This window comes from Muntiacus reevesi, chromosome 2 (assembly GCF_963930625.1).
Source record: "Muntiacus reevesi chromosome 2, mMunRee1.1, whole genome shotgun sequence".
NCBI lineage: Eukaryota > Metazoa > Chordata > Mammalia > Artiodactyla > Cervidae > Muntiacus > Muntiacus reevesi.
Window position 1 is genome coordinate 190,361,251 of NC_089250.1, and position 27,224 is coordinate 190,388,474.

The window sequence follows — 27,224 nt, forward strand, 5'->3', positions numbered from 1 at the left end:
TCAAAGTATTGGAGCTTCAGCACCAGTCCTTCCAATGAATGTTCAGGGTTGATTTCCTTTGGGATTGACTGGTTTGGTTTCCTTGCTGTCCTAGGGATTCTCAAGAGTCTTCTTCAGCACCACAGTTCAAAAGCATCAATTCTTTGGTGCTCAGCCTTCTTTATGGTCCAATTCTCACATCCTTTCACGACTAGTGGAAAAACCATAGCTTTGACTATATGGACTTTTGTTGGCAAAGTGATGCCTACGTATGTCATAGCTTTCCTTCCAAGGAGCAAGTGTCTTTTAATTTCATGGCTGCAATCATCATCTGCAATGATTTTGGAGCCCAAGAAAATAACATCTGTCACAGCTTCCACTTTTTCCCCTTCTATGTGCTGTGAAGTGATGTGATCAGATCCCATGATCTTAGTTTTTTTAAGGATAATAAAGGATACTAGGCCTAGACGAATGCTATAGGTGAGTGCTGTGAACTGAATGTTTGTGTTCTACATCCTCCCCTCCTCACATTCATAAGATGAAACCCTCACCCCCAAGGTGATGGTATTTGAAGATGGGGCCCTAGGGAGGTGATCAGATCACAAGGGTGGATCCCTCATAATTGAGATTAGTGCCCTTGTAAAAATGTAAGAGATAGCTTGCTTCCTCTTTGCTCTCTGCCATGTGAGGACACAATAAGAAGATTGTTGCTATGTTCAGTCACTCAGTCATGTCCCACTCTTTGTGATCCCATGGACTGCAGCATGCCAGGCTTCCCTGTCCTTCTCTATCTCCCAGAGTTTGTTGAAACCCATGTCCATTGATTCAGTGATGTTATCTAACTATCTCCTCCTCTGGTGTCCCCTTTTCCTCCTGCCTTCAATCTTTCGGCATCAGGGTCTTTTTCATTGGGTCAGATCTTCACATCAGGTGACCAAAGTATTGGAGCTTCAGCATCAGTCCCTCCAATGAATATTCAGGGTTGATTCCCTTTAGGACTGACTGGTTTGATCTCCTTGCAGTCCTAGGGACTCTCAAGTGTCTTCTTTAGTACCACAATTTGAAAGCATCAGTTCTTCTGCATTCAGCCTTCTTTATGGCCAATGAGTAGGTGTGTGTTAAGTCGTTTCAGTCAAGTCTGACTCTTTGCGAATCCATGGACTATAACCCACCAGGCTCCTCTGTTCATGGGATTTTCCAGGCAAGAATACTGAAGTGCCATTTCCTTCTCCAAATGAAAAGGTGGCCATCCACAAATTAGCAGACTCCAGATCTGCCAACATCTTGATCTTGGACTTTTCAGCTTCCGGAAATGTGAGAACTAAATGTCTTTTGTTTAAACCACCCAGTCCGTGCTCATTAGTTCTATCAGCCTAGACTAAGACAGGGAGGCAGGTGGTGGTCTTCCAATACAGCCAGTTCCTATTCTTGTTGTGGGCAGGAAGGCAGAATGGAGAGAACGTTGGACTTTGGGGTTTAATTATGTGCTCTGACATCCACCATCTGCAGACTCTGGACAAGCTACCATCTGAATCCTCAGATTCTGCACCTGTACACTGAGCACTAGAGCAATGGCTTCATTTTCTCCTGAAAATGAAATAGGACGTGGATTTCAAGCTCTGAGCCCAGAGCCTGCTGCCTAACAAAGGCCTATAGACAGCTGTTAATATCCTTAATAGGGTGAAAGAGATTTGAGTTCTGATGCCTTTTTTCTCAGGGCTTCTCTGGTTGCTCAGTGGTAAAGACTCTGCCTGGAATGCAGGTTTGATCCCTGGGTTGGGAAGATCCCCTGGAGAAGGAAATGGCAACCCATTCCAGGATTCTTGCCTAGTAAATCCCATGGACAGAGGAGCCTGGTGGGCTATAGTCCATGGGATTGCAAAGAGTCAGACATAACTGAGTGATTAAGCACGCATGCTTTTTTCCTCAATATTTTTAAATGAAAAAATTTCAAATATAATGAAACATTGTAAAGGCTTTGCAATGAACACACACATACCCACCACCCAGGTCCTACCTTAAAGTTTTGCTGTATCTGCTTTATCATATAACTATCTGCCACTGTCTAGCAGACAGTGGTGTTGCCTGACTGATGTTCTCAGACTGTAATTAAAAATCTTTACTAGTTAAGAATCCTTAATTCTTCAAAGCTCAATGGAACTCTGGCACTGAGGAATTCAAACAAGTCCCTTGCTCTTTTTCCTTTTTAAACAAAAGCACATGGTGAAATTTATCAGTATTAATGAATATTTGTACCTGCTCCAATCCTTTAGGTATTGAATGGTTTTCCTTTCTCCTGGGTTTGATTTCATGACAATAAATGGTACCCAGGGCACACTGCTATATTTACAATGGATAACCAACAGGGACCTGTTGTGTAGCACAGGGAACTGTGCTCAATGTTATGTGGTAGCCTGGATGGGAGGGGAGTTTTGGGGAGAGTGGGTATGTGTATATGTATGGCTGAGTCCCTTCACTGCTCACCTGAAACTATCACCATATCCTTGCCTGGACAATCCCATGGACAGATGAGCCTGGCGGGCTACAGTCCGTGGGGTCGCAAAGAATCGGACACGACTGAGCATGCACGCACATCACAGCATTGTTCATCAGCTATACTCCAATACAAGATAAAAAGTTTAAAATAAATAAATGGTACCCGGGGCACAATGATTGCCTTGGTGGTTTGAGCTGAATTTCTGACACTTAGCAAAACTCACCCCAAAGTAGACAACTGGCTTTTGAGCCCTTGAGGAGCCCACGCTGAGAGGAGATCTGTGAGGTGTGCGGGACAGAGAGGCAGAGAAGAGTTTCTGATTTCTAGCTCTCCAGGATCTGCTGTTATCACCGTCAGACAAATCCATCATGCACCGAAGGGCGTCACAAATATCAGCCCTGTTGGGGGGGATGTTGCTGAACTGTCTACACAACATCAACAAGCTTGTTTTCTTAAATCATAATGAGAGACTCTCCACAGGGCAGCTAGTTCATAAAGACGCTCCCTATGACACCGCTCCCTGTGCACAAACCAGCCAGACGGGAAACTGTGACCAGCAGGGCAGAGGCTGCCACTAATGAGATATGACATCAGCACTCAGACTCCGCTGGCCAGTGATGGCGGGAGCAGCAAGTTAAGCTAGTGAAACTTTCGTTTCATCGGCACCAGGAGCTGTGGCAACTCTGTAGGTAAGTGTGGTTGGCCCAGAAACTCCTGCTGGATATCTTTGGGGGGATGCATGATTTTACAGGGCTTCCCTGGTGTCTCAGTGGTAGAGATTCCACCTGCAATGCAGGAGACCCAGGTTCGATCCCTGGGTTGGGAAGATTCCCTGGATGAGGGCATGGTAACCCACTCCAGTATTTTTGCCCAGAGAATCCCATGGACAGAGGAGCTTGGCAGGCTACAGTCCATGGGGTTGCGAAGAGTCAGACATAACTGAGGCTACATAGCATGAATGCATGCGACTTTATTGCTAAAATTTTTTGGGAGGAAGAAAAATACTTAAGTTGTATTATTTAAATGGGTAAACTTGGTTGCATGTGTCAGAGGAGACATAATTTTAGAATGGGAGTTGCTTTCCAGGCTACGACTCCAAGAGGAACAGAAGGACTTCCATGTCGGAGGATGGGCTGGGGTCCTACTTGGTGACAAGTTACCCCTGTGCAGCTGAGGGGGAATCTGCGTTGTTTACACGCCATCTACCACAGGGGGCTGGAGACTTGCCCCCTGCCAGACCCTAGGAAGACCACTTTGAGTCTTGGTTCAGTGTGGAGGTCATGGGTTCTGGAACCACACAGCTGGATTTTGATTTCCAGCCCTGTCATTTATAAGTTGCGTGATCTTAGAAAGTTCCTCCATGCCTCTGAGTCTCCATTTCCTTATTGGTAAAATAGAGATAATAAAAGTACTTACCTTAGACTTCTCTGGTGGTTCAGTGGTTGTAAGAGTCCATCTGCCAGTGCAGGGGACATGGGTTGGGTCCCTGGTTCGGGAAGATTTCACATGCCGCGGAGCAAGTAACCCCATGAGCCACAACTACTGAGCCCATTTGCTGCAACTACTGAAGTCCATTCGCTTACAGTCTGTGCATTACAATGAAGAGTAGCCTCCATTCACCACAACTAGAGAAAGCTTGAGCACAAAAGTGAAGATCCAATGCAGCCAAAAATACATAAATAAGTAAATAAAAATTTTAAAAAATATCAGTTTATCAGTCAACTTCTGAAAAAGAAAATGTACTTACCTGAGTAGGGTTGTTTCAGCATTCAGTAAGTTCAGGCGCATGGAGTGATTAGAAGAGTGACAGGTCATTCAGCTGACTTCCTCGGCTCCTTTTTCCTTTTGAGCGTGAATTGTAAAAATGCCAACTGCGTGCATATGTGTGTGTGCTAAGTCATTTCAGTTGTGTCCGGCCCTTTGCGACCCTATGGACTATAGCCCTCCAGGCTTCTTTGTCCATGGGACTCTCCAGGCAAGAATACTGGGGTGGGTTGCCATGCCCTCCTCCAGGGGCTGGCTCTTCCCGACCCAGGGTTCAAACTCAGGTCTCTTCGAGTCTGCCTTCCCTCTAACGCCCTCTGCTGCACCCCTTCTCATGTCTGTTGTAACGATCACCAGTGATGTTACTCTGGGAAGTGAGGAATATAGATATATTTTATAAGGAGCCAACCTAGGAGGCTCAACACAGGAGGGGTTAGGGGCGGTGTGGGCCTTCATGATACACTACTGGAATTTATGTGGGGGCGGGGGTGGAGAGTCCAACTGTAATGTTTGATGGTTTGCATCCTTATCCTCTACATATGTATATTTTGCATCTAATATGCTAACACATTAAAGAATAAGCTCATTTCAACTTTACAGGGAAGGTACTATATTGTACCTATTTTAAAGATCAAGAAACAAGGTCCCGCCAAAAGGACCTTACCTGCCCAAGGTCACAGAGTTACTGAGTGAGTCACAGAGCCAGGATTCAAGCCCAAATGGGCTGATTCTGTCCCATCAACATGTTTCTTCTTGGCCTGGAAAGACATACTGGAGGGAGGGAGATGGGCTGGGAGGCTGTGGCAATAGTTCAGTGACCCAGATGGAAGCCACGGCTACACGGATGCCACTCGCTGAGTGCCCACTGTGCCTGGCACAAGGTTAAACGCTCAACGTGCATTGCTTAGCTTATTCCTCTCCAAGGTACCCTTATCATCCTACAGATAAGGCTGTGAAAGTCTGCAGGGGCTAAAAACACACAATGTCAGGCAGCCACTAGTGACCAGATGGTATCTGGGTCCACAGTCTGCATTGGGGGCTGTCACTACTGCAGCCCTGGGGGTCACTGTGGTGTTGGGGGTGGTGAGAGATTGGACACGGGGCAGTGGGAGAGGGAGGAGCTGGTTTCTGATGCTCAGCAGATGGTAGGGAGTTGTTGGAACTTGTCAAGGCAGGAAACAACAGAAGAGGAAGTGGTTTGACAAAGGAGTTGAGTTCTAGAGATGTCATGCTTGAGTCCTCTCTGGGCCACTGTTATGGGTCTGGTTGACACTTGGAGGCTGTGACTCATGGGCTTAGAAGGTCATCACATTTTAAAAATGGTTTATGTGGGCACTGTCATCACAAAAGTGACAACTGATGCTTCCCAAGACAGAAAGGGGCAGAGTGGGCTGTACAGAATTCAGAAAACATCAACGTTTAGATTGTCTCACTGCTCCCCACCAGTGGCCAACAAGAGGCCGTCCTGTCCCCAGGGGCTCATCATCTGTCCTGACAGACACTGGAGCCCAGGGAAGTGCAGGCCTACATGGTGAAAACAGGACAATGTCATTGACAAGACTCTTCAGGAAATCTGTGACGGTGAAAATAGGTGGTTTAGGGCCACAATGTTCCAGTTTGAGAGTTTCCACAAGAAGCAAATCCAGAGAGTCTTTCAAAGACATTGCAAGAGGTGAAATGGATGAATTTCTCCATGAAAGCTTGAAAGAAGAGCTTCAGAGCTCAAAGGCTTTGATAGACCTGGGAGTAACCCACATCTTGAATGTGCCCTCCTTCAATGTCTTAAACATCATAGGGTCTATCTGGGGCAGAGATCCTATGAAAGTCAGATGGTTACCAGTCTATACAGATGGTGGCCTTTGCTTAACAAGACAGAGATGAACTGAGCATAAATCCAGAGAGTCTAACCCCCTCACAATGAAGCACAAGCAGAGAGCAACTCTGAGAAATGAATTACAGGACACAGAATATGCCTGTCAATTAGTCAATCAATCCCAGGCTCCTTCACTCCGAGCATCACCAACCTCTCCACCCTCCTCCCTCTTATCTCATGGCCAAGGCTGTGCTCCTCTTCAATGTCCCTGGCCCATCAGTTGTTTCCTTTCCCACTCCCACATTTTTACCCAACTTCTCTTGATTGCTGCTGCCTCTGTTAACATGCTCAACCCACACTTTCTCCACCTTGCCCTCAGCCTACTCCCTTCCTGAGGTCCCTGGAAAAACTGGTCTTTGCTGATTCCCTTTCTTACTAGTCACCCTTTCAGCAACTTGTTGGGTGGTGTCCAGTTAGGTGAGCGTTCACAGTCACCGACTGTCCTGAACCCAAGCTCCCTGTATGTTTTTGTGATTGGTGCTGGTTATTGGGTTATATCACTGGTATTTCTGGTTCTGGCCACATGGATGACTGTAGAATGTTTCCCAATGATTGCCTCTGGACAATAAAGACCCACACCACCAGTTCTGTCTTGTCTTCCTGTTTTTGAACATGGTTCTATCAGGATGTGATGGTCAGAACTGTGCAGCCATCTTGTCAGTAGGAGTCATGGAGTCCTCAGCATAGAAACCTGACATGCTGAGCTGCTGGAACATCTCAAAGCCACTGACTTCAGGACTCAGGACTGATGTTGTACGAAAGACATGTGCCCCTACTTGTAAAGTCACTTCTGATATGATATTGTTACCATCAGCTAGCAGCATTCCAATTGATGGAGTGTGTGTACTTCTACAGATGAGGAAACTGAGGGGTAGGGAACTGTACCAGACAACACACAGCCATGGCCCAACCTGAGGGCCTGGATGCAAAGCTGGGTCTGACTTTGGAGGCACGGCAGTTCTGGAAACAGCACATCACAGGGCTGAATGCCTCCCTGGCAAACACTGAACACTGCTCCCTCCCAAGCTGGAGTAAGTCCTTCTCTTCTAAAATTATTTCTGAACAACTTTACTGAGATACAATTTATGTAAAATAAACCGTTAAGCTGCACATATTTACGGTATTGAATTTAATGAGGTTTGGCAGATTATACACCTGTGAAAGAACCACACAGGTACAGAACACACTTTCCTCACCCCGAGTCTCTTTGCGCCCCCTTTTCAAGCCATTCTTGCCTCTGCCCCGTTCCCTAGCAACCACTGACCTGTTTCCTGTCACCATAGATTAATTTGTATTTTCTAGACTTTTATGCAAATGGAACAGACTTAAATGGACAGGAAAAAATGTGACTTGTTTCACTCAGCAAGATATCTTTGCAATTCATCTGTTATTGCATGTATCAGTAGTTCTTTTTAAGGCTGAATAGTACCCCATCATAGGAATATACCACATTTTGCTCATTCATTCAGTTATTGATGGGCATTCAGGCTGTTTCTAGTTTTAGTTATTATTACAAGTAAGGTACTACATACAAATTATGGGGTGGAAGTATGTACACAACTTTCTTAGGTAACTATTAGGTTGGTGCAAAAGTAATTGTGGTTTTGTATTGTTGAATTTGCTGCTTGATATTGGAATATATTCTTAAATAAATGTGGTTATGTTATACATCATTTTAATGTGGATTTCTCACTTTGTGTTTTTTTGACAATGACATCACTTGCTGTTTATTTTACATTTATTTTAGACTATATAAATGACATTAGACAAAAAGCAAATTCAAGTGACTTTTATTCGAGTTCAAAATGGGTTGTAAAGCAGCAGAGACAACTCGCAACGTCAACAACACATTTGGCCCAGAAACTGCTAATGAATGTACAGTGCAATGGTGGTTCAAGAAGTTTTGCAAAGGAGACAAGAGCCTTGAAGATAAGAAGCATGGTGGTCAGCCTTCGGAATTTGACAATGACCAACTGAGAGCCATCACCGAAGCTGATCCTCTTATAAATACACAAGAAGTTGCAGAAGAACTCAACATCAACCATTCTATAGTTGTTAGGCATTTGAAGAAAATTGGAATGGTGAAAAAGCTCAGTTAAGTGGGTGCCTCATGAGCTGACCACAAATTAAAAAAAAATCATTTTGAAGTGTTGATGTCTCCTATTCTATGCAACAACAATGAATCACTTTTCGATTGGATTGCGATGTGCAACAAAAGCAGATTTTATATGACAACCAGTGATGACCATCTCAGTGCAGCCACTGAGAAGCTCCAAAGCACTTCTGAGAGCCAAACTTGAACCAGAAGGTCACGGTCACTGTCTTCTGACCTGTTGTCCTGCTGATCCACTATAGTTTTCTGAATGCCAGCTAAACCACTACATAAAAGTACGCTCAGCAAATCAATGAGACGCACCAAAAACTGCAACACTTGTAGCCAGCATTGATCAACAGAATTGGTCCAATTCTTTCCCATGACAATGTCTGACCACAGGTCACACAACCTACACTTCAAAAATTGAATGAATTTGGCTACAAAGTTTTGCCTCATCTGCCATATTCACCTGACCTCTCACCAACTGACCACCACTTCTTCAAGCATCTCAACATCTCCCTGTTTGCAGGGAAAACACTTTCACAACCAGTAGGAGGCAAAAAGTGCTAAGGTTTGTCGAATCCCAAAGCATGGGTTGTTATGCTACGGGGACAAACAAACTTATTTCTCATTGGCAAAAAATGCGATGATTGTAATGGTTCCTATTTTGATTAATAAAGATATGTTTCAGTCTAGTTATAAAGTTTAAAATTCATGGCCTGAAACTTCCATTACTTTTTCATCAACCTAATACCTAGGAATAAAACTGCTGTGTCATATGGGGGACTTTCATTTTTTAAGAAATTGTACAGGATTGTACAATCCTAACATGCTTGTACAGGACTTTTCCTTATTCACTGCTCACAGGACACTTCTGGTACTTCTGCTCAACAGATATTAGGTTTTTTTCCCCCTCCCCACACGAAGCAATTTTGCAAAACGCACTGGGTGTACTACAATGTAACTCAACTCTGACATTATCTACCTAGATAACAGGTCAGATTCCAAAGGGTTAAGGTTCAGTGCCACAAGACTGCCTCACCTGCACTTCAGATGCAAGTCCAGGTCCTTCTGTGCTTCTGATGGATCAGCTGTAAAGTGGAGTTTCCCACAATGCCCTTGTTGGGTTAAACGAAATTTGCTATAGGGCTCGTAGAACTCGGGGAAACATTTCACTTACTAGATCACTGGCTTATTATAAACGGATATAACTCAGGACCAGCCGGATGAAGAGATGCACAGGGCAAGGTGTGTGGGAAGGGGCACAGAGCTTCCGTGCCCCCTCAGGTGTGGCACTTCCAGCACCATCACCCATCCTCTGGGTTTTCATGGAAACTGCTACCTGGCACCCTTGCTTAAAACATCGCTTGTGGTGGTAGATGGTGGTTTAGTCACTAAGTCATGTTCCACTCTTTGCGACCCCATGGACTGTAGCCCACCAGACTCCACTATCTGTAGGATTTCCCAGGCAAGAGCACTGAAGTGGGTTGCTATTTCCTTCTCCAGGGGCTCTTCCTGACCCAGAGATTAAACCCAGGTCTCTAGCATTACAGGCAGATTCTTTGCTGTCTGAGCCTCAGGGAAGCACCAAAACATCACTTGCTGGTGATTAATTCAGTCTCCAGCCTCTTGGCTCTCCCCTGAGGATGGGGGATGGGCCTGAAAGTTCCCACCTTCTAATCTGGTTCCCTGGGTAACCAGTCCCAATCTATCGATTTCTAAAAGTTGCCTCATTAACATAGACAGTTCAGTTCAGTCACTCAGTTGTGTCCAACTCTTTGCAACCCCATGGACTGCAGCATGCCAGGCTTCCCTGTCCATCACCAACTCCCAGAGCTTGTTCAAACTCATGTCCCTTGAGTTGGTGATGCCATCCAATCATCTCATCCTCTGTCGTCCCCTTCTTCTCCTGCCTTCAATCTTTGTCAGCATCAGGGTCTTTTCCAATGAGTTGGATCAGGTGGCCAAAGTATTGGAGTTTCAGCTTCAGCATCAGTCCTTCCAATCAGACTGATTTCCTTTAGGAAGGACTGGTTGAATCTCCTTGCTGTCCAAGGGACTCTCAAGAGTCTTCTCCAATACCACAGTTCAAAAGCATCAATTCTTTGGCACTCAGCTATCTTTATAGTCCAACTCTCACATCCATACATGACTACTGAAAAAACCATAGCTTTGACTAGATGGACCTTTGTTGGCAAAGTAATATCTCTGCTTTTTAATATGTTGTCTAGGTTGGTCATAGCTTTTCTTCCAAGGAGCAAGCATCTTTTAATTTCATGGCTGCACTCACCACCTGCAGTAATTTTGGAGCCCCCCAAAATAAAGTCTCTGGATGCCATGATCTTCCTTTTCTGAATGTTGAGTTTTAAGCCAACTTTTTCACTCTCCTCTTTCACTTTCATCAAGGAATCCTTATCTCTCAGTATTTAAGAAATTCCAACAGTTTTAGGAACTTTGCTTGGGACAGGGATGAAGACCAAAAATATATTTCTTATTATGCATCATAGTATCACAGAGTTGTACCAAAGTCTCACTAACATTTGGTATTGTCAACCTTTTACCCTTTTAGCAATTTTACTTAGTGACATATAGCACTGCACTGTAGTTTTAATCTGTACTTCCATGTGGGCTGTGATGGTGAGCATTTTTCATGTGTTTGTTAGCCATTCATATATTTTAAGTCTGTTAAAATATTTCATCCATCTTTTTTAGTAACCTTTTAAAAATTGAGTTGTTAAGAGTTCCTTACATATTCTGGATACAACTGTGCTGCAAATATATCGTTCCAGTATGTAGCTTGCCTTCTGATTTGTTAGTGATGTCTTTTGAACAGCAGAATCTTTTTAAAGTTCAATTTGGTGATATTTTGTATTTGCTGAGAGTTTGGAATTTGTAAACGTCTATCTTTTACCAAATATGGGAAGTTGCTGGCTTTAGAGTCTTCAAATATTTTTTTGCTTCATGAGTCCCATTTTGGGGATTCATATTACTTACAAGTCCCAGATGCTTGGAAAGACTCAGGGCAGAGGGAGAAGAGGGCATCAGAGGATGAAATGGCTGGATGGCATCACCAATGCAATGGACATGAACTTGGGCAAACTTTAGGAGATGGTGAGGGACAGAGAGGCCTGGCATGCTGCAGTGCATGAGGTTGCAAAGAGTTGGACATGACTGGGCAACCAAACAATAACAACATTACCTGTATGGGGGCTTTCCTGGTGGCTCAGATAATAAAGAATCTGCTATATTTGCTTCCCTGGTGGCACAGAGGTAAAGAGTCTGCCTGCCAATGTAGGAGACACAGGTTCAATCCTTGGGTTGGGAAGATCCCCTGGAGAAGGAAATGACAACCCACTCCAGTATTCTTGTCTGGAAGATTTCATGGACAGAAGAGCCTGGCAGGCTACAGTTCATGGGGTCACAGAGAGTTGGACACAACTGAGCACACACACACTTTACCTGTGTATTAGACCTTTTGACATTGTACCACAGGCCCCTGAGGCTTTTTTTCCAATCTTTTTAAAATCTTTGCCTTTATTTTATTCAATATTTATTTATTTAGCTGTGCTGGGTCTCAGTTGCGGTACGAAGGATCTAGTTTCCTGCACAAGGATAGAACCTGGTCCCCCTGCACTGGAAGTATGGAGTGAGTCTTATCGACTGGACCATCAGGCAAGTTCCTTCTTTAAGCTGGGTGATTTCTATTCACCTATCTTCATGTTCATCCATTCCATTCTGAGATTAAGCCCATTCAGGACATTTTAAGATTTCAGATATTGTTTTTTTATTCAGAAATTTCCATTTGATTATTTTGATACATCCTATTTCTCAGGTGAGATATCCTTTATATCAATTCATTACAAGCATATCTTTTACTTCTTTGGGCATTGTTTTCACAGCTACTTTATCGCCCCAGTGTGATAATTCCAGCATTTGGGATTGACCACCTTTTCCTTTGAGAGTGACTCACATTTTCTTGTTGCTTTTGTTTTTTTGTACATCACGTGATTTGGATTGCATCCTAGGAATTGTGCATGTTAAACTGTGGAGACTTGGGATTCTGTTATACTCCTCTGAAGAAGGTTGAGGCTTTTGCTTTAGCCGGCTGTTAACTTGATTAGACTCAAATGGTAAAATTCTCTGTTGCTTGCCCTTAGCAGCAGTTCAAACAGCAGTTCAATTCTTCAGTTTCTGCTGCTCAGTCTGTACAGTTCATATATTCTTAGAGTTAAGCCAGAGATTTGCATGAAGTTCACTTAGAAAATCAGGAGATGACCATCCCCAGCTGTCTGGGATTCTTCACTCTGCAGTGACCTGGGCTTCATCCCTGGCTCCTCAGGTCAAACAGATGGTAGGTTTGGGAGAAACATTTATCCATCCCAGTTGACTGCTCTACAACTGTGGTTAACCCTCAGGGCAAAGTGAAGCGGGGAGAGGGAAAGTTCTGAGTTCCCTGTTTCTGTTCACTCTCCAAATGACCAAGTAGGATTTTTAAGTTTATAGTTATCTGCAGAAGGACTGGTCTGTGGGAATTAAACCACTCAGCTCTGAGTAAAGCCCATTCCTTCTCTATTTCTTCAGTGTGCACCAGTCTGAACTTTAAGAAAAAAAAAAAAAGAATTCCTCTTCACCCTTTCTGTGACTTCCATCTGTCTTGTCTTGTGCTGAAACAGAGATGTTCCCTAAAGGTCTATTTTAAGGTTCTGACCTTAAGGCTCTTCCAGGACTGCTAAATTTTCTCAGGAATCTCATTCATTCACATAACCTTTCTTTCTGGGAAGCACTTCCAAGATGCGTTTTTCACTTCTTTTGAGGCCCTCACTTGGATTTTCAGCCCTCTCTTTTCCCATATAACCTTTGTTCTAGAGTCAGTCTCTTCTCTGGGCTCAACTGCTTTGGTTACCGGTACAAAATTTGTTCAGTAAGCAGAACTTACAGTTACTAAGTCAGGAACACATCTCTTTTAACTCCCAATTTCTTCACTTTGAGTGGAGAAACAAAGATAACACTGATATTACTCACTGACCTGTTGTTGACAATACCTAACTCTAAGGACAATCCCCAAAGAACTATCACAAGGCTTGGGAATATGGCCTCTTTCCCTTCCTTCCCTCCCTGAATTGAGTGCTAATGTATTATGTTAATACATTACAATATTGATGTCACCACCAGTATTGCTATACATCGTATTCCACATTCATTGCCAAGTCCTTATTGAGCAGCTGCTCTGTCCCAGGCAGGGTTCTAAGCATTGGGAAGAGTGGCCAATGAGACAGACAAGGTCCTTCCTGCGGTGGAGCTTGCATTCTGGGTGGGGGGGAGTGGTACATATCAAGATCATGGAAAAACAAGCAAAGTCCTTGGTGATACGCTATGAAGGAAATAAATGAGCGGGGGAGGCGATGCCTGTGGCAGATGAGGAGCGTAACGACAGACAGCTGGGGAAAGAAGGCCATTCTTAGGACGTCTGACCTGAAGCCCCAAAGGACAGGAAGCCACTTCCCATCAGAGACAGCAAGCGCACGGGGCAGTGGGACTGTCAGCAAGAGCAAGGGGGCGGAGCCCAGGCCGAGAGGCGGGGCGGGGGCAGAGTGGGCGGGGCCTGGGAAATCACAGGAAGGAGTCTGAACTTAGTTCTAAACCAGATGCAAAGCCCCCTTAAGGAAGAAAATTACTTTTTAAAGACAAATATCAGAACAGAAAATAAAAGGTAATTTTTGAATATTCACATTTAATGAAATTTATTTACAGAGTTTTTTTTTTTTTAAAACTTCTATAGTTCCTTTGGGTTTTATCTAAAGAAAAAAGCCAATCTGAATATATATTTTTGTGTGTGTATGTGTGTAGTCACTAATGAAAATCCACTGACGGAAAAAGAGAATTTAGTCACTAAAATGTTTTCTAGAAAGATGCTAGAGGTCATTTATCAATCCGAGAAAAAAATTCTTCATTTTGTGTGTATATAAATATACCTAAAGAGCTCTCCAATGGCATTAAGACAGTATTTTATGAAGTTATATATAAAAAAAAATCAATATTACCTGTCAAATACTCTCTCTTGCATGTGCAACCAAAACCGTTAAGGTTATCTGAACAAGAAATCCCTGGCGTCTATTACAGAGAGATTTTAATAGAACTTGCCTTGACAATTTATTCCTAAATCTTCTTTTTTCCCCTTAGCTCAATACAGTATTGCCACTTAATTTCACGACTGCAAAAGGCTGTTTAAGACACTACTTGGGGAATAAGTATTAAGGGTTCAAGTAAATGCAAATGATGTTTTTGCTACCTTTTCTCAAAAGATTTCACATAAGAGAACAGACTGTAATATTAAATTGTATTATGTATATATAGATTTATAACTCAGTCTCTTTTGCAGGCACATAAGGTAAATGGGGACTTCCCAGGTGGCTCAGGGGTAAAGAATCTGCCTGCCAATGCAGGATATGCCAGAGAAGTGGGTTTGATTCCTAGGTCAGGAAGATCCCCTGGAGAAGGAAATGGCAATCCACTCCAGTATTCTTGCCTGGAAAATCCCATGGACAGAGGAGCCCAGTGAACTGCAGTTCATGGGGTCACAAAGAGTCAGACACAACTGAGTGACTGAGCATGCTCACAAGATGAATGATCCTAGTTTTGTTTGTTTTTTTATAGTGCTGTGAACATTGCTGTTGTTCATTCACTCAGTTGTGTCTGACTCTGCGACCCCATGGACTGCAGCATGCCAGGCTTCTCTGTCCTTCACTGTATATCCTTTTAAAAAATTTTTTATTGGAATATAGTTGATTTACAAGGTTGTATTAGTTTCTGTCATACAGTAAAGTGAATCAGTTACACATATACATATGTCCATTCTTTTTTAGATTCTCTTCCCAGTCCTAGTTATTCAACTCAATTGACATGAATTTGACCAAACTCTGGGAGATAGTGAAGGACAGGGGAGCCTGGTGTGCTGCAGTCCATGGGATCTTAAAGAGTCAGACACGACTTAGCGACTGAATCACAACAACAAGTTATTCAGGCTTAAAACTTGAGTCTATTAGGGAATATCTTGGAATACTGAAAATCAAGACATTATGAAATATTCCAGGAAATTTACCACATCCCCCCCACTCTGCCCTCCAACCTGAGGGGACACATGACTGAAGACTTGAGATGAACTTATTTATTGTAAAAAGCAAATATGGTTAAGATGATCATCTCTCCACCTGTGGTCCACAAACCCACTCCTGAGTCTTGACAACCCGATTCTAGATCACTGTAAATATCCTTCTTCCTTTAGCAGTCCCTTATTTCTTTTCCAATAAAAATCATTAATTGAAGCGGGGAGCCCTCAGAAAGCAGCTGGCTTCCTACCCCCTGGGGCGGGAACCTGAACAAGGAAGGAAGCATCACCTGCTGAAACATCTACTGGTGTGGCCAGAGCTATGTCTTGTGGTCCATTACGGTTCAGTTCAGCTTTTCAATTTCCTCCAGTGGAAATTCTCTGCCTGGAACAACCTGTTCCTTGGACAGGCTTTTGCCACCCTGAACCTGGTGTCAGAGAAGGGGCTTCTGGGCCCTGCTCAGGTTTTGCACACCTTGGGATGAAGTCCCAGGGCCTCTAACACTGAGTGCTGAATGTTGACTACTGCCAAATGCAGGTACAAACCTCTCACTTGTGAAAAATGCTTCCTAGGAAAGAGGACAGCCTTGGGGAACACAGCCTCAGCAGCTGGACTGCTTACAGTTCAATCCTGCCTTGCCCACTGTGACCTTGACCAAATGGCCCCACTACTCTGAGCCAAAGGACTTAAAACAGTACTTAGCACATAATCAACAATCAAAACCATGGCACTTATGATCATGGTGTGTTTTATTGTTTTATCATGGCATAAGGCACTTTTAAAAAAAATATCTCTTTTTAAAAGGAAAAGGAATCATAAGTGAACACACTGGTAACTATCAACTATCAGACTTATAATAATTTCCTAACTCCTTTCTGAACCTAACACCACTGGAAAATAATGCTACTTGCTTACTTTAAAAATGGTGAGGATTTCATAGGATTCCCTCCTCTTAGTATATTCTTGCCGTGTTTTGGGTCAATTACCTTATTAGGTTTCTGGAAAAGGAGATCTAGAAGTTTCATTTTCATTACATTGAATTATTTCCATATTCTCTCCCAAACTCAAGTGCCACAGTCTAGAGTATTTCTTACAGGTGACATGACAAGGTGTCTCCATTAGCCCTTGGTGACGAACTCTCCCCAATTGCCCCCAGGAACCCCGAATCTGCACCGACAATTCCAGTTCACAAGTTACGACATCCCAGGCCTCAGAAATCAAGGCTTACTGGTTATACCTCTTCCTGAATTCCTCTTCTTGATTTCTTCTAGCCACATCTGTTGTGAAGAAAGATGAAAACAAGGCAAGAATGCGGCAGAGCTCTTAAATAGGATCACACTAATTTTGAAAATTTTTAATTTTCTTCCCACATAACAATGAGCTATGGTGCGTCACTGATCTGGAGTATAATTAACTTCTTGTCTTTTGTTCCTTATGAATTTACATATCCAATTATCTTTCTCTTTAATTTCTCATGGTTTTGCTACATTGACTAAAACTTTTCAACAAGAAAGTCATTTAATTTAACGGACTTCGCAGTTCATTTGTAACCAGTTGGGTTTTTTTTTTCTTTTTTTTTTCTTTTTTAGGATGACTGAATGCTACTGTGTAACGCTGTGAAGTTTTCCTGGCAGGATGGTGAGTACCCAGTTTCCTGGTCCACCAGGACATCTGCTGAAAAAGATGTGGATGAACTAATGCAGTGGTCGAGAGCAGTGGAGAAGCAGTGGCAAGGTAGATTAAACAAGGACAATGTTGATTTTAACCCATCCATGCTCCTTGATCAAGGCACCAGCAAGCGCATTTAATCAAAGTTGGTGCCAATTTAGATAACGTAGCCGAAGCACTGTTTTTGCCCCGGAGTAATTCATGCTTGGTTTCTGGGGAACTCCGCCTCAGCTCCCATGTCTTCTGTGAAAGCAGAGCTAAGGGTCTCATAAACGGAGGATGATTTCCATCACAGGAGAATGCCCACATGCGGAGGAACTGTTGCAGCAATGAATGAGAGGGAATCAGGTGTGTTGCCCTTGACTGCAGAGATGGACCTTCAAGGGCTCGGTTCTAGTCTCTGGGATGAGGTTTTCAAATATGGACAATTTATGGCTTCCCAGGTGGTTCTTGCTTGGAAAATTCCATGGACAGGGGAGCTTGGAGGCTATGTTCATGGGGTCGCAAAGAGACGCGACTAAGAGACTGAGCACACGTAGGTGCAAAGGTGACTCTTGTAGCTGCCAAGAAGGTAAACTCAACACTTGACCTGCATCACCTTCATCACTGGTCCCAGACTTTAACAGCAAATGTCAGCGGCTCAGCTCCTTATTAAGATGAGTCTGCGGCTCTAGTAATGGGACATGGTGATTTGTTTTGTTAGGAAGGAAAGGAGATGACCTTCATTTTGCTTAACATTTTGGAAGTCCTGACCACAGTTTATTATAATCAGATGCAGTTTGCTCAAAGGATCATCAGAGATCACACTTGGATGTCAAGGTGTGACTGAAGTTGATAGGTAGACATTTACCAAAGGCTGCCAGAAACCATCTAATGAAGAGCAGAGGTGAGAAACACATCATTAGGAGAACGTATTTAATCACCCATGCAGGGATATTCTAATAACATCATTTATTCTTTCATTCTCAGGCTCCTCTCTCCTCTCTTTTAAAAAGGGGGGGCAGTTCCATTTGAGTATCATTTAGGGCAGGACCCAGTCCTTTAAGCAAAAGGACATAAATTCACAAATCTGCCTGGAACACTTTTTTTTTTTTTTTAATTTCAATAAGGGGTTGTATTCAGCTACTGTTTCTAACAAAATGAAAAAAAAAAACAAACAGTAGAAGTGAAAAGTAAATCAATCTGTAATCGGCAATTAGTTTTCCTTCAACAGATCCTTCAGATCGTCTTCTATCCCCTTCTCACTCAGCTCATCTAGGCTGTAGTACCGGTGGACGATTTTCTCAGCGGTGACCACCACGACGCGGAGCCCGTGGGCATCTTTGCCCAGCTGGCACCCGATGGCGGATGACACCACCATGTCGAGGTTCCGGTAGGTGCCCCCAGCGTTCCTGTGGTAGTGGCCGGAGAAGACAGCCTTGACACCTGCAGGGGAGGGAGAGAGCGTCAGGAAATCCTGCAGGCCAAGGATTTCCACTGAGATAACCGGGGGCTCCAAGGGTTTTTTCTGTGAACAGCAGCACGTTGTTAATGATAAATACATGCTATTATTCAGCATTATATAATAAATACGAAGGTGGCACATGTGACATCTAGACTCTTTCAAAGGATAACTCAGTACACAATACACTATTCACCTGTTTGTCTGCCTTGCACAGGAAATGCTAGGGAACGAGTAATGTGCAGTATGTACACGTGCTCAGCTGCGTCCGACTCTTTATGACCCCATGGACTGTAGCCCGCCAGGCCCCTGTCCATACAATTTTCCAGCAAGGATACTGGAGTGGATTGCCATTTCCTACTCCAGGGGATCTTCCCGACTCAGGGATCCAACCTGTGTCTTTTGTGTCTCCTGCATTGGTAGGCAGATTCTTTACCGCTGAGCCACCTGGGAAGCCCCAAGGAACAAGGAGAGAGAGGGTGATAAGGTGAATGACTTTGAGAGAGATGAGGAAACCCTCTGAGGCCTACACAAATGGCCACAGAAGGCAGAAGGTACATGTCCATGAAAAAAAACGTTAATGGAGCTCTAATCAAGACAGCACAGCAAGGTTAACATTTAATGTGCCTATTTCTCTTCAAACTGAGAGCCACGATGGGTCAAATACAAAAAAAGAAACTAAAGGACAGAGGGAGCCGTCAAAACCAAAATAAATAGCTCTAGCGGCCAGAAAAAAAAAGCAGAAAGACAGAGTAGTGAGTGGGAGCTGAGCTCTTATAGTCGAGACTGAAAGCACTTTCTCTGAGATAAGGAAATAAAGGTTGGCTCCTGGTGGAAACAGGGGAGCCTCAATACCTCCACTTATGGAAGGAGACTGAAGGAAACCTCTGCTGCCCTGGGTCAGGGCAGTGCTGGACTGGTATGGTTAACAAGCGCTCCAAGAAAAAGAAAAGAGGCTTGACTTGTAAAGAGTCAAACATGACTTAGCAACTGAACAACAACAACAAAATATACAGCGGAACTATGTGTGACTTTGTTCTGTAATTTCCATGTCTCTTGTAAATATGTCATCACACCTTCATAATTTAGAAATAAGAAAAAATAGGCAAAAAAAAAAAAAAGAAAAAAAATTGTGTCTCCCACCACCACATACACAAAAGAGACTGGTAAGTGCTGAGTATGTTGAGTATTACCTTTGCTTCTTAATATAATTTAATTAATGATGAGTTTGTATTATTAAATTGCAGTAATGGCTTTTAACAACCAACTCATATAGTTCCTTAACATTTAATCATTGGTTTTCCCGTGCTGGTAGGAGGTGCCTCCAGCCCAGCACTGGGTGAAGGCTGACTGCAGCCCATGGACCTAAGGAGGGAAGACAGACACGGGCTCAGGTCAAGCAACCAAAACGTGTTTCCCCAGGATGACTGTGGGGCCAGGACTTTAAAGCAGTATTATAAAGCCTGGTCCCAGATGGTTACTTTTGGGGTGGAAGTAACCAAAACCACTGGACAGAGAGAAGTTAGTCAAGAGAAAAGTAAGGGAAAAACAAAACTCCAAAATGCTTCTTACTCAGATTGAACCTGAAATAAAAAATCCTACCAGCCATGAAAATCTCATGCTAAATAACAAATTCTTCAATCAGGGACGTGAATTCACGTCATGGGATATCAATGCTATCAACAGTCTGGAAAATATTTAAAATAAATATTTGGCTCTTAAATATTCTCAATAAAGGACTAATATCTATAAAAAAGAACAAGACATTATGAAACATAACAGGCATGAATTGAATAAGAATAGTTGGTAATGAAAATTTAGAAATGGTGAACATAAAAGTTAAATTTTTAAAACAAAACTCTCAATAAATTGGATAAGTTGTAAACTAGACACTAATCAGATAGGGCATCAGTGAGTGAAAAGGAAGAACTGAGGAGCTGAATCAGAAAACAACATAGAGACCCAGACTCAAGCAATACGAATGAGCAATTCAAAGAACCCAAAGGATGGGTTAAGAGGTATCAATGAAAGCTTAAGAGGAAATGGAACAGAAGGCAGGAGGCAATAATAGTAAGAACAATTTGAAAAAACAATAGCCAGGAATTTTCCAGAAGGGAGGAACATATGGGTTTTCAAAAAAAAAACAGTACTAAGTAGGACATATAAAAATCAATTCACACTGACATATGTCATAGTAAAATTATGGAGCATCAAAAAGAAAAGTTTTCAAAAGATATCATGGCAAAAATATTATAAAGGAATGACAATTAGACAGGTAGCAGGCATCTCAATCATAAAAGAACCAGGGAGTGATACCTTCAAAATGCTTAGGGTAAGTAATTGTGAACTCCATTTTTTTTACTTAGCTAAACCATCATTCAAATTTAAGGGCAAAATAGATACATGTTTGTACATATAAAGACTAAGAGTCCACCACTTCTCAAAAACATTACGCTAAGTTAAGAAATGTCCAGAATGGGCATATCCATAGCGAAAGAAAGCTCACTAGAGGTTGCTGGAGGAAGAGGGGAAAGAAGGAATGGGGATGACTGTTAACAAGCACAATTTCTTTGCTGAATGGTAAAAATGGTCTGGAATTAAGACAGTGGCGATGGTGGCACAGTTCTGTGAATATATCAAGACCACTGAATTTTGTAGTAACTTTTACTGAATTTTTTGAGTTCCTTGGACAGCAAGGAGATCAAACCTGTCAATCCCAAAAGAAATCAACCCTGATGTGGTGTATTACATTGATTGATTTGCGGATATTAAAGAATCCTTGCATTCCTGGGATAAAGCCCACTTGGACATAGAAAACTATAAAACACTGATGAAAGAAATCAAAGAGGACACAAACAGATGGAGAAACATACCGTGTTCATGGATTGGAAGAATCAATATTGTCAAAATGGCTATACTACCCAAAGCAATCTATAGATTCAATGCAATCCCTATTAAGCTACCAACAGTATTTTTCACAGAACTAGAACAAATAATTTCACAATTTGTATGGAAATACAAAAAACCTTGAATAGCCAAAGTAATCTTGAGAAAGAAGAATGGAACTGGAGGAATCAACCTGCTTGACTTCAGACTCTACTACAAAGCCACAGTCATCAAGACAGTATGGTACTGGCACAAAGACAGAAATATAGATCAATGGAACAGAATAGAAAGCCCAGAGATAAATCCACGAACCTATGGACACCTTATCTTCGACAAAGGAGGCAAGGATATACAATGGAAAAAAGACAACCTCTTCAACAAGTGGTGCTGGGAAAACAGGTCAACCACTTGTAAAAGAATAAAACTAGAACACTTTCTAACACCATACACAAAAATAAACTCAAAATGGATTAAAGATCTAAATGTAAGACCAGAAACTATAAAACTCCTAGAGGAGAACATAGGCAAAACACTCTCCGACATGAATCACAGCAGGATCCTCTATGACCCACCTTCCAGAATATTGGAAATAAAAGCAAAAATAAACAAATGGGACCTAATGAAACTTAAAAGCTTTTGCACAACAAAGGAAACTATAAGCAAGGTGAAAAGACAGCCCTCAGAATGGGAGAAAATAATAGCAAATGAAGCAACAGACAAAGGATTAATCTCAAAAATATACAAGCAACTCCTGAAGCTCAATTCCAGAAAAATAAATGACCCAATCAAAAAATGGGCCAAAGAACTAAACAGACATTTCTCCAAAGAAGACATACAGATGGCTAACAAACACATGAAAAGATGCTCCACATCACTCATTATCAGAGAAATGCAAATCAAAACCACAATGAGGTACCATTACACGCCAGTCAGGATGGCTGCTATCCAAGTCTACAAGCAATAAATGCTGGAGAGGGTGTGGAGAAAAGGGAACCCTCTTACACTGTTGGTGGGAATGCAAACTAGTACAGCCGTTATGGAGAACAGTGTGGAGATTTCTTAAAAAACTGGAAATAGAACTGCCATATGACCCAGCAATACCACTTCTGGGCATACACACTGAGGAGACCAGATCTGAAAGAGACATGTGCACCCCAATGTTCATCGCAGCACTGTTTATAATAGCCAGGACATGGAAGCAACCTAGATGCCCATCAGCAGATGGATAAGGAAGCTGTGGTACATATACACCATGGAATATTACTCAGCCGTTAAAAAGAATTCATTTGAATCAGTTCTAATGAGATGGGTGAAACTGGAACCCGTTATACAGAGTGAAGTAAGCCAGAAAGATAAAGAACATTACAGCATACTAACACATATATATGGAATTTAGAAAGATGGTAATGATAACCCTATATGCAAAACAGAAAAAGAGACACAGATGTACAGAACAGACTTTTGGACTCTGTGGGAGAAGGCGAGGGTGGGATGTTTCGAGAGAACAGCATCGAAACATGTATATTACCTATGGTGAAACAAACCAGCCCATGTTGGATGCATGAGACAAGTGCTTGGGCCTGGTGCACTGGGAAGACCCAGACGAATTGGGTGGAGAGGGAGGTGGGAGGGGGGACTGGGATGGGGAATACATGTAAATCCATGGCTGATTCATGTCAATGTATGACAAAACCCACTACAATATTGTAAAGTAATTAGCCTCCAACTAATAAAAATAAATGAAAAAAAAAAAAAAAAAAGAAATCAACCCTGAATATTCACTGGAAGGACTGATGCTGAAGCTCTAATACTTTGGCCATCTGATGTGACGAGCTGATTCATTGGAAAAGACCCTGATGCTGGGAAGGATTGAGGGCAGAAGGAGAAGGGGGCGACAGAGGATGAGATGGTTGGATAGCATCACTGACTCAATGGACATGAATTTGAGCAAGCTCTGGGAGATGGTGAAGAACAAGGAAGCCTGGCATGCAGACAGGGTCACAAAGATTCGGAGCTGACTTAGCGACTGAACAACAACAACATGATTGGGATTAAAACAGTAATTGACCTCTGTGATCATAATTATGGCATGAGAAAAACATCAGACACATCCCAGAAGACTTTTTAACTTCATGGCTGCAGTCACCATCCACAGTGATTTTGGATCCCAAGAAAAGAAAATCTGTCACTGCTTCCACTTTTTCCCCTTCTATTTGCCAATAGATGTTCTATAAAATACCTGACCAGTACTTCTCAAAACTATAAAGGTCATCAAAAACACGGAAAGTCTAAGGAATGGTCACAGTTAATAGGCATTCACACCAAGGAACACTACTCAGCAATGAAAAGGAATCAACTACTGACAGATGCAATGTCTTGAATGGATATCAAGGAAATTTCACTGATCTAAAAAAAATGGCTTTTTAAAAAAATTTTGAATTAAAAAAATTGAATTTAACCAATTCAAAAGGTTCCATACTGTATGATTCCATTTACCTAATTCTTTCTTTCTTTATTTGGCTATACTGGGTCTTTGTTGCAGCACATGGGATCTTTAGCTGTGGCATGCAGAATCTAGTTCCCTGACCAGGGACTGAACCCAGGCCCCTTGCATTGGAAGGGCAGAGTCTTAGCCACCGGACCACCACGGAAGTCCCTCCATTACATCCTTAAGGTGGCAACATTACAGATAAGGTTGCTAGGAGTTAGGGACAGGGGTGAGGGGGGTTGGGTATGGGTGTGGCTACAGGAGGGATCCTCACAGTGAAGGAATTATTCTGCATGTGACAATGATCCCGGAAAGCATGACGAAAACACGTCCAAATGTTGACTCTGCTCGTCAGTAGAAGTCTGGGAAACTTTGAACAGAGCCCTGAAGACTACAGCCACTGTCCTGCAGTAGGAACTGAGACCCACCTGTGCACAGGTGTGGCTGTCTGCCGGCCCGGGCCTGCAGCTAGGGATGGAAAGAGAGGTGACCCAGGTTTCCCTACTTAAAACAATCAAGGGTGGGGAGACAGTTATTTCCATTGACTGTTATTAAGATGCAAACAGATACAACTCATTTCAGAGCTAACTAGGTGCAACTGGCTTCTCACATTTTGTTGTGCATTCCCCTAGACCAATGCCAACATTTTCACAGAAACATATCCTTTGGAAACACCAGGGAAGAGCCCACAGGTGTAGGTGTGTTGTGTCTGTGGTCATAAATACAGAGTGTGCACAGAGGCATTATTTATAATACCCACTTATAGGAGACTGGATAAATTATAGTACTTGTATTTTTTTTTTAAAAAGAGGTAGATTTACATACACCAGTGTTGATAGGCACCAAATATATTATTAAGTATGAATAGCAAGATGTAAAAGAAATTGTGTGGTCCTGCTTTTGTAAAATAAACATAACATCCATATGTAAAACAGAAACCTAGGGGTAAGTTGCTATAATACACAGGGAGCGCAACCTGGTGCTCTCTGATGACCTAGAAGGGTGGGAGGGAGGCTCAAGAGACAGAGTTCTGTACACACACACACACTCTTGGGGCTGACTCCCGTTGTTGTATGGCAGAAACCAACACAACACTGGAAAGTCATTACTCTCCAACTAAAAAAGAAAAAGATAACGTCCATGTGAGAGCACGTGTGTGCATGTTTTTGTATCCTCAGCTGAATGGGGGACAGACAGACACTAAACTCACACGGGTGATTTCACAGCCAGGCTAGTGGGGGGCAGGGTTAGCAAGGGGGGGAGGCATCACTTTTTATGTTTTCATTACAGTAATGTTTGCAGTGATCACGAATTGACCTGGCGATCACAAGCCAACATCGAGGTGGCATGGACCGGGAAAGGAGCACAGGAGGGATGGAGTCATGTGGCTAAAAGCTGCAGCTGGAATCATATCATTGGGGATGTGAACGGCTCCTGACCATGCAGGCTGGAGGGCTGTGGAATGCCTGCCTGCTCCACTGCCCTCCTGGGGTTTCTGAGCCTTTATGGTCTGTGCTGTCGGAAGTCCCAGTGGGAGCGTGTGCAATTAGACCCACCTTGGGGAGCTCCTAATGGCCAGTCGGAAAGCACTTAGTATTATTATTTTGTTGTCTGCTAAATTATGTTTATGAAATTTGGCTCTTAATGCCTAATTCATAGTTGCAAACTATATTATTCTGGACGGAATGCTTGGCAATTTTGAAAGTGGTTCGTATTAGCCATAATTAGCTGTAAAAACTCACTTATGTTTAAATTTCACGCCATACTTATTGGCATTTGCAGAGACAGGAGCATTAACAGAGAGTATGCAAGTGACCAGCAGAGCTTTCAGAATGGGTGTCGGTGGGCTGCGGGCAGCTGGGTTTCTCCACCACCAGCGGATCCCATCCATTCTCTCCCCCGGGCCCGAGGGCTCATCATTTATTGTTAATGTCCCAAGTCACAGAAAATGTGACCAAATGAGGATTTTTAGGTGAGCAAAGATGCCAAAGGGGACTAGAAATAAAGATTTTGAAAGAGATTGTCAGCAAGCAGAGCCATTGTGTTCAGACCCTTCTCATATCTGGCTCATTCCATTACAATAAAGAACTTGGTATTTGCATCCTGAAAAGGCAATGAGGCAATGACCATACAATAAATTACAAAGGGACATCAGGCAAGAGGCTAAAGTCTGTCTCAAAGTAAGGACATACGAATGACTCTCCACTCTCCTGGGTACTGGTGTGGACTTCAAGGCTCTGTGACATTCCTGGTTGGCCCAGACATGCGACTTAGGTGGGAAGAGTGGGAGCCTCTTCTTGGGTTGGGACAAGAACCGGGAGTCTGGCATTTGGTACTAGAAGTTTCTGGGTCTATTTCCCACCTGCTGGGAAGTCGAGGAGTTCTGAATCCCCATCACAGCTCCTGGTCCCATCCCAAGTAAGGGCAGACACTGAGGCAGAGTGGGTGGAGTGAGGCTTGGAAGTAGGGCAGGACTCGAAGGACTTTCACCCAACGTCTCACTGAATTCTCCCAATAGACCTCTGTCCTGGGAGGGGGAACACAGAAGTCATTCCCATTTTACAGATGAGAAGACTGAGGCATGGAGAAGTTAAGGAACTAAGGCAAAGGGACTCAGTTAGAAAACAGGGCAGCCAGGATCAGAACCCAGGTGCTTGGATGCCAGAGCCCAAGCTGCAGACTTGGGTTCTGTCCTTGGGGACCTTGGGCCACTTACTGACCTTGGTGAACCTCGACTTCCTCACCTGTTAAGAGAATAATGACACCTGTCTCATCAGTGACAGAGAGGTTTGGATAAGGGCATAGATGCTGACCCTTCTGCGACCCCATGGACTGTAGCCCACCAGGCTCCTCTGTCCACATCTCCCCCCGAGGGGCCCCTCCTGGAAGGGGACACAGACACAACCAGCTTAGCCGAGCAACGTGCAGGCTGAGTCAGAATTGTCTGAGTTACAATTCTGCCACCAGGACCTGTACAAAGTTTGAGCCATCTTGGTTTGGTATTAGCTTTCGATGGGGATGCATTGATTCACAACTCAATGCAGGTTAAGGAATGTGTTAATAAATCATGGTTTCCCTGACAAGGGGATTGATTTTAGCGGTGTTTTCTAGAGTTGGGCAGAATTTCCATTCGGCCCGTTCATCAGTCATCAGTGGCCGACATGGCTCTGTGGTTCCTTAATTGAGTATTATGTATAGATTGTTTTTGAATTATGAACTGCTGTAAGGAGATGACAAGCATCTTCTTAAATTACCACCAGAGGAAGAATTCCTGGCCGAGACAGCCCCTACATCAGGAGGAAGCCTTCTGTGGCATTAGCTTCATATTTATTTCTCCCTGGTATCAAGTCATAAAGATGCTATAAAGGCTATTTTTAAGCTGCCCTGATTCAAGTTCATTTCAAATCAATCAGAGGATTAGGAGGCA

The 27,224-nt window shown here is 43.0% G+C and overlaps 1 protein-coding gene across 1 annotated transcript in view; it reads right to left on the minus strand.

The window, feature by feature from the left end:
* Positions 1 to 7,902: 7,902 nt before the first annotated feature.
* CPPED1 (calcineurin like phosphoesterase domain containing 1) overlaps positions 7,903 to 27,224 on the minus strand; it is a 142,045-nt gene continuing 122,723 nt past the window's right edge. Inside the window, exon 4 of the mRNA XM_065924351.1 lies at positions 7,903 to 18,407. Within this exon, the coding sequence (XP_065780423.1) occupies positions 18,178 to 18,407 (230 nt within the window). The 3' untranslated portion in view covers positions 7,903 to 18,177. The remainder of the gene's footprint in view (positions 18,408 to 27,224) is intronic.